The sequence below is a fragment of the Bos grunniens genome, chromosome 7 (assembly GCF_055505025.1).
Source record: "Bos grunniens cultivar Pamir isolate PY7600 chromosome 7, Bosgru_T2T1.0, whole genome shotgun sequence".
NCBI lineage: Eukaryota > Metazoa > Chordata > Mammalia > Artiodactyla > Bovidae > Bos > Bos grunniens.
This window is the reverse complement of record NC_141171.1, coordinates 640,306-656,090: the sequence shown is the minus strand read 5'-3', so window position 1 is coordinate 656,090 and position 15,785 is coordinate 640,306. Positions and strand designations below refer to the sequence as shown.

Below are 15,785 nucleotides of genomic sequence, written 5' to 3'. Positions count from 1 at the left end.
CCAAAGAAGGCGCATCCTTCCTGCCTGGCTGTTGTCTGTCCCCGCTGTCCTTCCCTTCCCGAAGCAGGAAGCACTGTCATCCTGGCCTCTGCTGCACTCCCCCTGCCTTCCTGTTCCTGGCCCAGGAACTGGCTTCTTCCTTCCCCTGGCCAGCAGCCCTGGCCCCCTGGCCTGAGCAGAGCAGTCAGGGTAGGCGCCAGGCTGAGGTCAGGGGGCCAGAGTGCATCCCTCCTCTTCCCTGTGCTGTCAGCAGCCTTGGGCGGGGGGCCGTGGGGTCAGCCGCAGGTGCTGGGTATGGGAGCAGCACCCCGGGATCTTGGGTGAGGGTAGACAGGAGGGTGGGAAGGCCGGTGGGCTAGATACTGACCACATCCCAGCACTTAGCGCCTCATTTGATCCTTACACTTACTGGGAAAGAGGGATGGATTGGGAGTCCAGTCAACAGGGAGGACACTGGGGCTCCAGCCTCCACGTCAGTGGTAACCAGCAGCTGTGCAGGAGCCCAAGTCTGCCCAAGTCCAGGCCAACCCTGCCCGGGACTTGGCCCTCACACTTCTCCATCTCCTCCTGCCCATTGCCACTGCTAGTGCCAGTCTCCTGACCTCTCTGCTCCCTAGCAGTCTCCTCCCTGGCCTCCAATTTGTCCCTCAGCCCAAAGGACACCTTCCCTGGCTCCTTGTGGCCCTCTGGATCTGTAAAGGCCCTTGGCCCAGCCTCCAGAGCTCTGCCCTGCCCCACTGGCCCCCTTCCTGGTCACCTCCCAATGCTTCTGCCACACAGTCAGGGTATCAGCCACACCCAACGTCCCCCGCAGAGCACCCCAGGCACTCATGCACCACACAGGGAAGGGCTGTACCACTGAGTGGCTCCTGAGGGCCAGGGTGTCACTGGGCCACGTCTCTGTCCTGAGGTCCAGCCCTACCAGCCCAGGCCCATGATGTCAGGACGGTGCTCCAGCTCGGGGGTGCCATTCCACCTCTGGCAGTGTGTTGCAGTAGTGGTTTTTGCATTTGGCAATTTCCTATTTCAGGCCCTGTCATGATCACCCAGTGGGTAAGAGGGGCTGTACAGCAGTTCTGCTAGTTGGATCCATGGTCTCCTGAGCAGCTATGCCCTGAAGACTGGGGGCAAGCTGACGGGGAAGCACCAGGGCCAGGTGAGGCCAGGTGGGGGCTCTGTGCAGCAGTCCCAGGGCTCAGCCAAGTTGGAGAGCCTGCTCTCCCATCACTCTTGGGGCCGGGCTTGTGCATTGACCTTGGGGGAAGGCTCACGGTGTGTTCTGCCTTGGCGTTCCCCTCCAGCCCCACGTAGATGGCAGTCTCTGTGCCTCCAGAGAACAAGGGTGAGGGCATCGGTCCTCCCACCTCCCGCCCTGCAGGGCTGAGAAGGCTACGCCGGGAGGGGCTGTTCAGAGAGAGTGCTCAGCCCTGAGAGCCCAGCCGTGTCCCCTCCAGTGTCACTCTGACTGTATGACCTTGGGCAAGTCACTTCCCCCATCCACACTTATGAAATGAGAATTGTCCCCAGGATCATTGAGAACCACAGACCACAAATAACGTACGATCACACGAAGTACCGTGGTAAGAATGTGCTATTGTGGGCTGAGGCACACTGAGAGGCACACTGAGAGCCTCTCCCAGCCTTGGAAAAGCTTTGCCTTTCACAGCTGGAGCAGCTACTGTGACTTGGTGCCCTGGCCACAGTGCCAAGGTTGCGGGGCAGTCAGAGAAAGTCTTACCAGTGGAAGGGAGTGTTCACATGAGTTGAAAAGGACTTTGTAGAATGAATAAGAAATCGCTGGTCCAGGAGGAGGGCGCAGAGGGCAGAGGGCCATGTGGCAGAGTGCTGGTGACCTTGGGCTGTCAGGCAGGCAGAGCTGTCAGGGAGGGGGCGCACAGCATGGGGCAATAAGGCCCCAGAGTGGGGCCATGGGTCACAGGCCTAGCCTTAGGCTCTTGGCAGGCTCATTTAACTGGAGCCCTGCTTAAGGTGCGCTTCCTCCTCCTAGAGGGGCTGTCTAGAACCCTCTAGTCTAGAGCCCCAAGACTTCAAGCCCACCTCTGAGCTCCCCCACCCTCTCTGGCAGCCCTCCTGAGCTCCAGCCCTAGGGGGCTCTGCTTCCCAGCTGTTTCCTGCCAAGTGCCCCCAGCCCTAAGACCTAGACCATCCCCACCACTGAGGAGAACAAGGAGCCACAGGGTAGCACAGAAGTGTCCCCGAGCCCAGATAAGCAAGCATTAAAAGGATAGAGGATTCCCAGTATTGGCAAGGCTGTGGGCAAACAGGCACTCACAGAAATGAAAATTATGCTCATTCACTTTGACCCTCAAATTCTGCTTACTCCAATACATCCTGTTACGACAACAGACAACAAGCGCAAACACTTTCTGTATGCCAGCACAGCCTACACACTTGAGCATACCACACCCCTCTATTGCCCCCCTGAAAGAAGAAAGTGAAAATGTTAGTCATTCAGTCATGTCCGGCTCTCTGCGACCCCATGGACTGTAGCCTGCCAGGTTCCTCGGTCCATGGGATTCTCCAAGCAAAAGTACTGAAGTGGGTAGCCATTCCCTTCTCCAGGGGATCTTCCCAACCCAGGGGTCAAACCCAGGTCTCCTGCATTGCAGGCAGATTCTTTACCGTTTGAATCACCAGGGAAGCCCCCTGAGGTGGGTACTATCCTGATCATTTTGCAGATGAAAAAACGAAGACACAGAGGTTCACTTACTAGTCAGAGATTATCTTTGGGTGACAGGATTATGGAGACTGCTGTTTACTCTATACCTCCTCAGAATCAGCACCAACAGCAGAGTGGCTGGAAGCACCAGGCTTGCTCCTCGCCTCTCCCTACCACCCTGGCAAAGTGCTTTGCATTCCCAGAGCTCCAACACTGAGCAGTAGATGTCCTCTAGCCTGAGTGCGACCCCTAGATGTTCTGGGACTGCCCTTTTCAGCCCCTTTCCTCGCCATCTGACTGACTGGCCAGCCTCAGTGTCCCATCCTTGGGTTACCACACTTTCGTCTCCCCACTGGTCCAGGCCTTTCGCAGTGGTTAGAGGATTCTTTGAGAACACAAATCCTTCTTCTACCTAAAACCATTTCCTGCCTCTCTGCTGCTTGGAGACGGAATCTGAGCTTCTCATATGACTCTCTAGTCACACTTGTCACTTGCCTGGTACCTACTCCAGCCCTAGGCTTGCATTTTTAGGTTCCTGGGAGCCTCTCTGCACATGTCCACAGCTTCATGCAGCAGCTTGACTCATTACACTCAACAGTTCCTCAGTGCAAGAATTAGATCCTTTCCAGGGTGGCATCGCCAGCATGGGACTTGGCCCTGGATTGCTCTTGACTGGCTTTGAGGATCCAGGGAACAAAATTAGAGTGCACAGTGTGTGGGCAGAGGTGGAGGTGGGGATGGAGGGGCAGAGGTCCTGCACCGAAGCAGGCACATCTGTCAGGGGCAGGTCCAGGGGGAAGCAACGTGTCTAGCGGCATGCTGCTTTTGAAAGCTCTCTGGGACATCTAGGTGAAAATGTCCACAAGGTGGTCAGCAATTTAGGACCCCACATGCCCACCTTGCTGGAATATGGGCACACCAGCTATGCCTGCCCCTTCCTGCTCCTCAGCCCTTATGCCATCTGGCACCAGACCCCAGACACCTGTCACTTCCCTCAGAGCTGCTCTGACAATCTAATGAGCCATTTCACTCCTCTAATTTTCTAATTAATTTTACTAATCTCCAAAATGGGGACAGTAGCCTACATCACAAGGTTAAAATCTTCACACACCCCATAGAAATTTGATTAACCATTTCAGACTGAGGTGGGACTCACTGGCAGTGTGTGTGCACATGTGTGTATGTGTGTGCATGAGTGCTGCTTCACACAAACAAAACTTCATTAGGTAGAATTCTGAAGAGCTTTGAGGATGGTGTTTAGGTTGGGTAAGGATGAGAGCTTTCCGTGAACCTACCCTAAAGCTTAGATTCTGTGCTCCTGGGGCACACAAGGGGTGGGGAATGAGGCTCTCTTCCTGCCCTAGTAGATCCTTCCCACTTGGTGCAGCATCACCTTCTGCCTGAAATTCTTAGCAGCCTCTGGCATGTATGTGGAGCACAAGAAAGCTCACACACTGAGGCTGTGGTGTGGGTGCAGGCTAGGTGGATATGGGGCTCGGGCTTCTCTTGGAGGAGGCCCTCTAGCAGGAGGGCCTGTCCCACCAGCCCAAGAGGACTGAGGGGCTGAGGAAGGCTCAGATCTGTGTTTCAGAGTGGTCCTGCTAAAGCAATTTTTGGAAGCAGGGAGTGTTGGAGAGGCTGAGTGGGACTGTAGGCTGCTTGAGTACCCACAGGGGGTGAGATGGGGGAAGAGCACTTTAGTAGGTGTAGGGATCCCCATGCAGCAGTCATGGGTGCAGCCAGCTTTACCAGGCAGTTGCCCTGGCCTTTCTGGGGTCAGGGCTCTGTTCTGTGGCGGCAGGACGGGCAGTGTTATCAGACAGCCCAGCTGGCTCAGAGGTGGCCCCCCAGTGCTGCTAAATCTGGGCCACGGGCTCCTGCTGCAGGAAGAGGGAACGCAGGCAGGATGTCCTCTCCTGTGGCCGGCAAGTCCTTTCCCATGAACCCATGCTGACCTCACTGGCCACGTGGCGGGGCTCCCCCACTTGCCACCCTGACTTGTGCGTGCTCACAGGGCCATCCGCACCCCATCCGGGCCTCGGAGATGGGGTGGCCTGGGACACTGGAGCCAGGCAGGGCTGTGCCTCTTTCGGGCCACACCCAGCCTCAGTGGCAGCCAGTCCCAAAACCTGCATCTTCCTGCTCCCAGACTTCTCCCTTCGGTGTGACCGGAAAACGGAGATCCCAGAGGAAGCCAGTGTCTGAAAAGGACCGAAACTCAGGAATCCCTGGCTCCAGCTGGACACATGGGCCATGTCTTGCTCAGAGGTCGGTGCGAGGAGTGTGGGAGTCTCTGGACTCCTCTCCCTACCCATTCCCCTTCGCCAAGGGATATCTCAGGACTGTGGGGCACGGACTGGGTCCTAGTGGAGAGAAATCTGCATGGTGGCGGGAAACACCAAAATGGCAGCAGGAGGGGTGTAAGCTAGACGCAGGGAAAAACTTCCCTTCGTGACTGAGACCCCACTTAATTCCCCTGGATTCCCTGACTTCCCTCTATCATATCACACTCCCAACTTTCTTCCTTCCTGCCTTTGACTGGAAGCCCTGCCTCCCCAGTGGAACGCCTCATCTTTCCCCATCTCCTCCTCTTCTCAGGGTTCCCATCTGGTAAACAATTTCATGATCTATTCTGCCACTTCAGCCAGAGACTGGCACTCGTCCCTCTCTCTCCACCATCCCCTGCGGCCTCCTTCCCTGGTATATCTCCTGGGTGCACCCGCAGCCTCCTTGTTGTGGCCTTGTATCTGCTCTTGCCCCTCTGGTGATGCCTTCAGGAGAGTCTGACCACGTAGCTCCCTGCTCACACCCCCCCTTTCCAGGTGTGCCGCTAGCTTCTGCGTCTCCATTTCTTGTCTCTTCCACCCCGTCGCTCTGCCCCCAGGACTCCAGCCTCATCTGATCACCATCTGACTTTTCTGTCTCTGGGCCTTTGAGGCAGTCTTTGCCCTGCTTGGAACCCCTTTCCTGGAGTCTGCAGACCCCTCCAGGAAGCTCCAAGCTGGAAGCAACTTGGTGAAGCCCACACCACCAGCTGGACCTCACTGGTCACTGAGCACTCTCACCCCTGGGCTCCGATGTCATGTTTGTGTCCCTGCAAGTCTGGCACTTGAGAAGCTCCTGCAGAGTGCACTTGGTCCAAATCTTCCCTTTGCCACCCTGAGCAGACACTGTAGCTTTCACCTTGCACAGGACTACAGTCCCCTTCCCTGGTTAGGCTGCCTGCCACTGCCTGGGGGTCAGGGTGGGGGTGGCACGGCAAGGAGATGGCCAAACAGTCCCCTTGTTACACCTCGTGCCCAGCCTGGCACTGGGTCATGTGGACACTGTGCTGTGGGGAGGCAAAGAGTCCTTTGGCCACACTGACCCAGTGCCTCCAGCACTCTGGGTATGTAAGCACACCTGTATGTGTGAGTCCTCAGAGCACTGAGCTAAGGCCAGTGCTCCACCCGCACTGACTCACATGCCCACCCCACTCCCACACCTCTGTCCACATCTGGCTCTGGCTCAGGGCTGAGGAGCACAGACGGTGAAGAGCTGGGATGGTCATGTGTGTCTCAGTCGTAGCAGGAGCCAGTATCCTCATGGCAGGCCAACCAAGCTTCCTGGCAATTGCCTCCTTCCCCACATGTCCCTGAGCTGATTGCCCACTGTTCAGAGGCACAAACAACCTTTCTAGAGTCTAAGCCCCAAGAGATAAAGCCTGTGGGAGGTGGCCTCTGCCATCTACTTTCTCTAGAGGGACACGATTGGGGTAAAGAGTCCAGCGCCAAGCACAGCCCCTCAGAGCCTGCCAGCTTGTTGCAGTGCTGTGTGTGGACAAACTGAGGCACAAGGAGAGGAAGGGAGGGGTCCAGGCAACAGAGAAAGTAATTTAGGGGTAGAGCCAGGAAGGAGCCAGCTCTGGGACAAGCACTGCATCTCTGAGGGTCACCTTCAGGGCCAGGCTGCTCACCTGCCAGCACGTGGCCTCCCACGGTGGCCACGCTGACAGCTGGCAGCACAGGAATGTCTGTGCTTCGGCTCCAGCACCCCCATCAGTCTAGGGGCTTCTCAGGTCCTCTTCAGCCCCAAATGGGTGGCACAAGTATAAGGCTCAGGGACTGTGGCCATGGTCTGCTCTCAATGGGTTATCTCCCTACCAGCCATGCCCTGGTCCAGCCAAGGCCGTCCCCCTCCACGGGCCCCTTAGCTTCATTCTCTCTCTTCTCCCTCACTGCCCAACTTTGGTAAGAACCACCTGTACTCACTGCAAGACTGACTTATCCCCGCTCTGTCTGCCACCTTCCACTCTGCTCTACTCAGGAACACCAGGACATGAGTCTCTCCTGGTTTTCCTTACACCCTGCACGTTGGATGTTTTCTGTCTCCCTGGAAGCCTCTCGCTCTCTGGTCCCCTCCTTGGGGAAGACGGTCCCATCCTGGGACAGCTTCCTCTTTAGCCTCTCTTCTGAGCCTTGGACACTATACCCACTGCCCGCCGGATGTCTTCTCAAGGTGGGGTCTCCCACTCCTCAGCCCTGAAGTCCAACCACGGCACCTGTGAAAGCTTGGTCCTGGGAAGGGTGCAGGGGAGCAAAGAGGCAGCCCCTCTGCTCAGACTTGCCCTGACTTGGAGGCCAGAAGATGTCTTCTTCCATCCTCCTCCCCCTAGGTTCACCCACACGTCCCTTCACTCCACTCTCCCCAGCCCTTCAGCCTATATAGACACACAGAACGGGGTTCCGGTACCCCAAAGACCTGGATTGAACATGTCCTTTACTACTGGCTTCCTGAGGACTTTGGGGGAAGTTACCCCTGTCCTTGGTCCAAGTGTTCCCATTTGTAAAAAGGGTCTAACATTTCCTTGTGAGGATTAAAAGAAATGAAACATGTAAAGCCAGTATTCAAAGCCAACAGTGTTTAAAAATAGAGGTACCCATTTCTCCCTTCAGATCTCTCAGAACTACTCCCTCAAACACTGGGGACCCATAATCAGTCCTCTACCCTCTGACCTCCAGGGTCACTGGATCTCTCATGGGCTTCCAGCTCATCTACCTCTCATTCCTGATGCTTTACCCCTGACATCTCCAAACAGCCATCCCTCCCTCACCCCCCAAATTCTCTTCCCTCCAATCCCTCAGAGGCAACCTTTAGTCATGTTCCCATCACCTGTTTCCACACTGCCTCTCCTGTGTTGAAGACCCTTCCTTGCAGCCCCTGCCTTATGATCCTTAGCTTGGCCATCCAGGGTGCTACCCCTCAAACATGGCGAGGGCCGGCCTTCTGCCTCTCCTGCCATGCTGATCATTTACGAGTTGCTGACTCAAGATTAGCCTCAAATTCCAACACCTGCACCCAGTCTTCCCGGATTACGCCTGTCTCCCTCCGTCCCGAGTTTTTGCCCCAGCAGTCCTTGGCCTGGGGAAAGTGAACAGCAACCAGAGTTCCCTCAGGAGTACTGATCTTGAGCGCAGACTAGAGTCGCGGGGAAGTGCGCACCCCAGACTACGACCCGGCGGGGACTGCAACCTCTGCGTTGGGGGACAACCTCAGTGCCCCCAGATCGCAGGATAGAGTAGTGCGGTGCCCCGACTCCGCAGAAAGCGTGTAAGCAAGAAAAGGATTCAGGCTGAGGATGCAGCGCGAAGGGGCCCGGGTTAAAGGGAGCTGAACCATAGACCGTGGAGTGAAGTCGAGAACCCATCTCCACGCTGCTGGGCTGCCCCGCGGCCCGTCCTCTCTCTTTCCTCATCCCGGCAAGCTCGGCCCGACTCTGTGCTCCTTCCGGGATCTGAATTCCTGGCTCTCAACCCTGTCTCCCCTCGTGCCCAAGGGTCCCGCGGGCCCCGTCCCCCGACCGGTCTCGCGTCCCTGCAGTCCCACCATTTGCCCAGGGAAAGCGTCCCCGCTCGTGGCCAGCTGCGCACTGGGGCAGGCGGAGGGCTCACCACGCTCGTTGTCGAGCAGTCCGAGGCAGAGCCACAGGCGCAGGCACAACGCGGCACCCCGCTGCATCTCCGGCCGCGGTGGCGCGGATCAAACGTGCGACCGCAGCTCTCGCTTGAGTGTGGGCGCGAGGCACCGCGCAGGCGGGGCCGGGGCGGGGCTGCGACCGGGCCGGGGCGGGGCCGGGGCGCCCGCGGCGGGCCTGGGAATCGAAAAGCAGCCCTCGCACCTCTTAGGACCGCCCTCTAGCCTAGGAGACTGCCCCAGAGATGTGAGGGTGCTGGTGGGAGGGAAGGCTGGTCCTTGCCCCACTTCTGAGTCAACCACAACCCTTCAGGCTGGCCATTGTGAGTTAAAAAGGGCATGAACCCAGCCGCCAAGATTGGACAAAACGTGGCAGCACGTATTTTTCTGTAATTTTCTTCAGTTAATAAATACTATATTTAAAGTAGGAAAAAGAAGAAAGCAATATAATTTAAAATAGCAATATATCAAATCTTTGAGACCATTCAGTAAACTTTATCTTACTGCCTACGTGGCGAAGATGGAGACTGTACCCTTGCGCCAGGCACCCAGTATAACTAACCTCTATCCTGCAGGCATGTCCTCTTTAGATTTCCTCCAAATAGTTTTGCTCTGAGCTCATTCATAAGTCCTTTCATCAGGTGACAGTTTGCTCTCTGACTTGGCAACCCTTTCATAGACTTCCTTTTTCTTTTCAGTTCTGTCTCTAGAATTTTCCTATTTAAAAACAAATCCCATGAGCATGACTGTCTCCCTCTCCTGCTTTCATAATCACACTTTTACTATCCCTCCCCCTACCACCTGCAAAAGTCCATTCATCCTTGTCAAAAACCATTGTTGAAAACAATTGTTACTAATGTCTAATGCAAGAAAGAATTGAATTTAAGTTGTAATCATATATGGAGTATTTAATAAATAATGTGAAAAGTAGGCAACCAAATAAATGAAGTTAGATCCTTTTCCTCAACCACATGTTGATTTTCTTTCAACTTTTGTTTTTAGTTTTAATATATTGAAATTTAGTTTTAATATATTGTATTTAGTTTTAATATATTGATATATAATCAATGTATTATAAATGCAAGTTTTAAAGCAAATACTTCTGTTTCAGTCCCACAGATTAAAGAATATAAAATGGCGCGAGCTTTCCAGAAGCTTTCCCTTTCTCCTCCTTAATCCCCAAATCCTGACTTTATCATTTCCCTGCTTTTCTTTGTCATTTTATTTCCCAGACATGTTTTGCTTGTTTTTTAACCTTATTTAAATGGATTCATTGCACAATCTTTTGCTCAGCATCTTTTGTGAGATTCATGTGTATCGCTAAGAAGACCTATGAAAAAGTGAGTGTTAGTCAGTCAGTCTTGTCTGATTCTTTGTGACCGCATGGACTGTAGCCCACCAGGCTCCTCTGCCCATGGAATTCTCCAGGCAAGAATACTGGAGTGGGTTGCCATTTCCTTCTCTAGGGGATCTTCCTGACCCGGGATTGAACCTAGGTCTCCTGCATTGCAGGAAGATCCTTTACAGACTGAGCCACCGGGCACGCCCGATACTTCACTGAAGACCAATACTTGACTCATTTTTACTGATGCATAGTCTTCTGTGTGATGCAACATAGTTCATTTGTGCACTGTTGATGGAAGTTTGAATTGTTACCAGTTTCCAACTTTTGCTACAAACATGCTTTTATATGTTTCTTGGTATACAAGGCAATGGCACCCCACTCCAGTACTCTTGCCTGGAAAATCCCATGGATGGAGGAGCCTGGTAGGCTGCAGTCCATGGGGTCGCTAAGAGTCGGGCACGATTGAGCGACTTCACTTTCACTTTTCACTTTCATGCATTGGAGAAGGCAATGGCAACCCACTCCAGTGTTCTTGCCTGGAGAATCCCAGGGATGGGCAAGCCTGGTGGGCTGCTGTCTATGGGGTCACACAGAGTCGGACACGACTGAAGTGACTTAGCAGCAGTAGCAGGTATACATGTGCCCTATTCTCTAAGTTATATGTACAAGAATGATACGACTACATTTCTTCTACTTTGTAGTTGGTACCAATTATTCTTCCATTATTTGTATATTTTGCACTCCGTGGCAGTGTAATTAGTTCCCTGTGTTCCACACCTTCACTGACACGTATTGTCAGTTTTAGTTTTCGAATTTAGCCATTTTAATTGATTTGTAGTGGCATCTCTTTATGGTTTTCACTAGATTTTCCCTAATTGATGTTGAATTTGAGTACATTTTTATAATTTTCCATTTGAATGTCAAGTCTTTTGCTTCTTAGCACTGCCTATTGTCTTTTTCTTATTGATTTGTAGGCATTTTTTTTTTCTTTTGGCTGCTGAAATGTTTTAATCTATTTTTAAAAAAACTTATAATTTTGTATTGAGGTGTAGCCAGTTAACAAACAATGCAATGTTGTAATAGTTTTAGGTGAACAGTGAGGGGACTCAGCTATATATATATATATATATATATATATATATACTCCCCCAAACTCCCCTCCCATCCAGACTGTTACATAACATTGAACAGGGTTCCATGTGCTATAACACTAGGTCCTTCTTGGTTATCCATTTAAAATATAGCAGTGTGTACATGTCCATCCCCAAATCCCTAATTACCCTTTCCCCCTGTCCTTCCCCTTGGCAACCTTAAGTTCTCTAAGTCTGTGAGTCTCTTGTTTTGTAAGTAATTTTCTTTGTATCATTTCTTTTTAGAGTCCATGTATAATGGATGTCATACAATATTTCTCCTTCTATGTCTGACTTACTTCATTAAGTATGACACTCTCTCTGTCTTTCCATGTTGCTGCAAGTGGCATTATTTCGTTCTTATTCATGGCTGAGTAATATTCCTATATATATGTACCACATTTTTATCCATTCCTCTGTCGATGGACATTTAGTTTTCTTCCATGTCTTGGCTATTGTAAACAGCACTGCAATGAATATTGGGATGCATGCATCCTTTCGGATCATGTTTTTCTCTGGATATATGCCAAGGAGTGGGATTGCAGTGACATATGGTAGCTCTATTTTTAGTTTTTTAAGGAACTTCCTTACTGTTCTCCATCGTGGCTGTATCGATTTACATTCCCACCAACAGTGTAGGAGGATTCCCCTTCTCTTCACATCCTCTCCAGCATTTATTGTTTGTGGATTTAAAAATTTTGTTTTAATTGGAGAATAATTACTTTACAGTACTGTGGTGGTTTATGCCATACTTAGACATGAATCAACCAGGGGTGCACAGGTGTCCCCCATCCTGAACCCCCTCCCCCCTCCCTCCCCACCCCATCCCTCTGGGTAGTCCCAGAGCACCATCTTTGAGTGCCTGCTTCATGCATCAAACTTGCACTGGTCATCTATTTTACATATGGTAATATACGTGTTTCAATGCTGTTCTCTCAAAACATCCCACCCTTGCCTTCTCCCACAGAGTACAAAAGTCTGTTCTTCACATCTATGTCTCTTTTGCAGACTTGCATATAGGATTGTCATTACCATCTTTCTAAATTCCATATATATGCATTCATATACTGTATTGGTGTTTCTCTTTCTGACTTACTTCACTCTGTATAATAGGCTCCAGTTTCATCCACCTCATTAGAAAAGACTCAAATGCATTCTTTTTTAAAGCTGAGTAATATTCTATTGTGTATATGCATCACAACTTCCTTATCCATTTATCTGCCAATGGACATCTAGGTTGCTTTTATGTCCTAGCTATTGTAAACAGTGTGCAATGAACTTTGGGGTACATGTGTTTCTTTAAATTCTGGTTTCCTTGGTGTGTATGCCCAACAGTGGGATTGTTGGTTCATATGGCAGTTCTGTTTCCACTTTTTAAAGGAATCTTGTTGGTGGATGTTTTGGGTAATAGGCATTCTGGCTGGTGTGAGGTGATATCTCGTTGTAGTTTGGACTTCCATTTCTCTAATAATTGGCGATGTTGAACATCTTTTCATGTGCCTAGTGGCCATCTGTATGTCTTTGGAGAAATGTCTATTTAGGTCTTCTGCCCATTGTTTTGAGTGGGTTGTTTGTTTTGATGCCATTAGGCATCATTTGCTATTTGTAAAATTTGGAGACTAATCCTTATTGGTCATATCATTTGCAAATATTTCCTTCCAATTTGTGGGTAGTCATTTCATTTTGTTTATTTTTTCCTTTACTGTGCAGAAGCTTTTGCATTTATTTTTGTTATTATTTTCATTATTTTTGGAAACAGATTGAAGAAGACATTGCTGTGATTTATGTCAGAGAGTGTTCTGCCTGTTTTCCTCTAGGAGTTTTATAGTATCTGATCTAACATTTAGGTCATTAATCCATTCTGAGATTACTTTTGTGAATGATATTACAGAAAGAATGATCTAATTTCATTTTTTTTTTTACATGTAGCTATCCAGTTTCCCCAGCACCATTTGTTGAAGAGACTGTCTTTCCAATATTGTGTAATCTTGCCTCCTTTGTCATAGGTGCATGGATTTCAGGGCTTTCTATACAGTAACACTGATCTATAGTAGTTCTATTTTTGTGCCAGTACCATACTATTTTGATGACTGTGGCTTTGTAGTATGGTCTGAAGCCAGGGAGCCTGATTCCTCCAGCTTTATTGTTCTTTTTCAAGATTGATTTGGCTATTTGGGACCTTTTGTGTCCCTATACAAATTTTGAGATTTTTTTCCTAGTTCTCTGAAAAACGTCATTGGTAGTTTGATAGAAATTACCTTGAGTCTATAGATTGCCTTGGGTAGTTTAGTCATTTTGATGGTATTGATTCTTACACTCCACAAGCTTGATATATCTTCCCATCTGTTTATGACTTTGATTTCTTTCATCACCATCTTATAGTTTTTGGAGTACAGGCTTTTTATGTCCTTAGGTAGGTTTATTCCTAGGTATTTTATTCTTTTTGATGTGATAGTAAATAGAAATGTTTCTTAATTTCTCTTTCTGATCTTCCCTTGTTAGTGTATAGAAATCCAACAGGTTTCTGTGTATTAACTTTGTAACCAGCAACGTTATCAAGTTCACTGATGAGCTCCAGTAGTTTTCTGGTACCACCTTTAGGATTTTCTACATATAGTATCATGGCATCTGCCATCAGTGACAGTTTAACTTCTTCTCTTCCAATTTGGATTCCATTTACTTCTTTTTCTTCTTTGATTGCTATAGCTAAGACTTCCAAAACTATGTTGAATAAAAGTGGTAAAGCAGAAAGAAGAAGTAAGAACTACAATCCTGCAGTGGCTAGAATGAAAACCACATCACAGAAGGTTAATCAGAATGAAGAAGCAGAGTGTTAGTTCCCCAGATGAAGGGACAAGATAAAACCCCAGAGGGAGACTCTGGTTCAAGTTGGCAGAGTAGAAGAACCTGTGCTCTTCTCCTCCTGAGAACACCAAAATTACAACTAATTGTTGAACAGCCATTGACAGGAGGATGCTGGAACCCAGCAAAAAAGATACTGCACATCCAAAGACAAAGAAGAAACTGCAGCGAGATGGTAGAAGGGGTGCAAACACAATAAAATCAAATCCTATACCCACTGAGTGGGCAACTCACAACCTGGAGAACCATATAATACCCAAAGAATCCCACTGTTATGAAGGTTCTGAGCCTCATATCAGGCTTCCCAGCCTAGGGAGCTGGCAAAGGAATTGGAAATCCCCAGGGAGTCTGACTTTGAAGGCCAGTGGCATTTGATTTTAGGACTTCCACAGGACTGGGGGAAACAGAGACTCTATTCTTGGATGGCACGTACAAAACCTTGTGCACATTTAGACCAAAGAGAAAGGAGCAGTGATCCCACAGGAGACTGAACTGGACTTACCTGCTAGTGTTGGAGGGTCTACAGTGGAGGAGTGGGGGTGACAATGGGTCACCCTGGGATGGGGGCACTGGCAGCAGCTGTCCTAGAAATAACTCCGTGGCATAAGTCCTCTTGGAGGTCACTGTTAACCCTATTATAGAGTCTCCATAGACCCCAGGGCTGCATCCCCATAGGCCAAACAACTAACAGGAAGGGAGAGCACCACCACCCATCAGCAGATTTTTAAATTTAAGTTTTACTGAGATTGGCTCTGCCCACAAATGCCCTGTTTTCCCCACCACCAGTGCCTCCCATCAGGAAGCTTATACAAGCCTCTTAGCCTCATCCATCAGAGGGCAGCAGCAGAAGAAAAAAGAACCACAATTCCACAGTGGCTGGAATCAAAATCACACCACAGAAAGTTAACCAGGATGAAAAAAACATAGAGTTTTGTTCCAGATGAAAGGACAACATAAAACTCCAGAAAACCAACCAAATGGAGATAGGCAACCTTACAGAAATAGAAATCAGAATAATGATAGTGAAGATGATCCAAGATTTTGGGAAAAGAATGGAGGCAAACATTGAGAAGATGCAAGAAATAATTACAAGTGACCTAGAAGAACTAAAGAACAAACAGAGATGAACAATACACTAGAAGAAATCAATTAGCAGAATAAGTGATGCAGAAGAATGGATAAGTGACCTGGAGGGAAGAATGGTGGAAATCACTGCTGTAGAACAGGATGTAGAAAAATGAATGGAAAAAAAAGACAGCCTAAGAGACCTCTGGAACATTAAATGCACTAACATTCGCATTATAGGGGTTCCAGAAGAAGAGAGAGAGAAATGACCTGAGAAAACACTGAAGAAATAATGCCGAAAACTTCCCTAATATGGGAAAGGAAATAGTCAACCAAGTCCAGGAAGTATAGAGTGTCTCAGGCAGGATAAACCCAAGGAGGAACACACCAAGACACAGAGTAATCAAATGAATGAAAATTAAAGACAAAGGTAAAATATTAAAAGCAACAAGAGGAAAACAACAAGTAACATATAAGGGAACATCCATAAGGTTATCAACTGATTTCTCAACAGAAACTGTAGAAGTCAGAAGGGAATGGCATGATACATTTAAAGTAATGAAAAGGAAGAACCTATAACCAAGAATATTCTAACTAGCAAGACTCTTGTTCAAATTTGACAGAGAAATCAAAAGTTTTACAAATAAGCAAAAGTTAAGAGAATTCAGCACCACAAAACAAGCTTTACAACAACTTCTAAAGGACCTTCTCTAGGCAGAAAATGCAAGCATAGGAAAAGACCTACACAAAA

The 15,785-nt window shown here is 49.2% G+C and overlaps 1 protein-coding gene across 4 annotated transcripts in view; it reads right to left on the bottom strand.

The window, feature by feature from the left end:
- FLT4 (fms related receptor tyrosine kinase 4) overlaps window positions 1-8,767 on the bottom strand; it is a 41,383-nt gene extending 32,616 nt beyond the window's left edge. For all 4 annotated transcript variants that reach the window (XM_086413575.1, XM_086413577.1, XM_086413576.1 and 1 more), the window contains exon 1: window positions 8,611-8,767. In XM_086413575.1, the coding sequence (XP_086269701.1) occupies window positions 8,611-8,677 (67 nt within the window). In that variant the 5' untranslated portion in view covers window positions 8,678-8,767. The remainder of the gene's footprint in view (window positions 1-8,610) is intronic.
- Window positions 8,768-15,785: the final 7,018 nt, after the last annotated feature.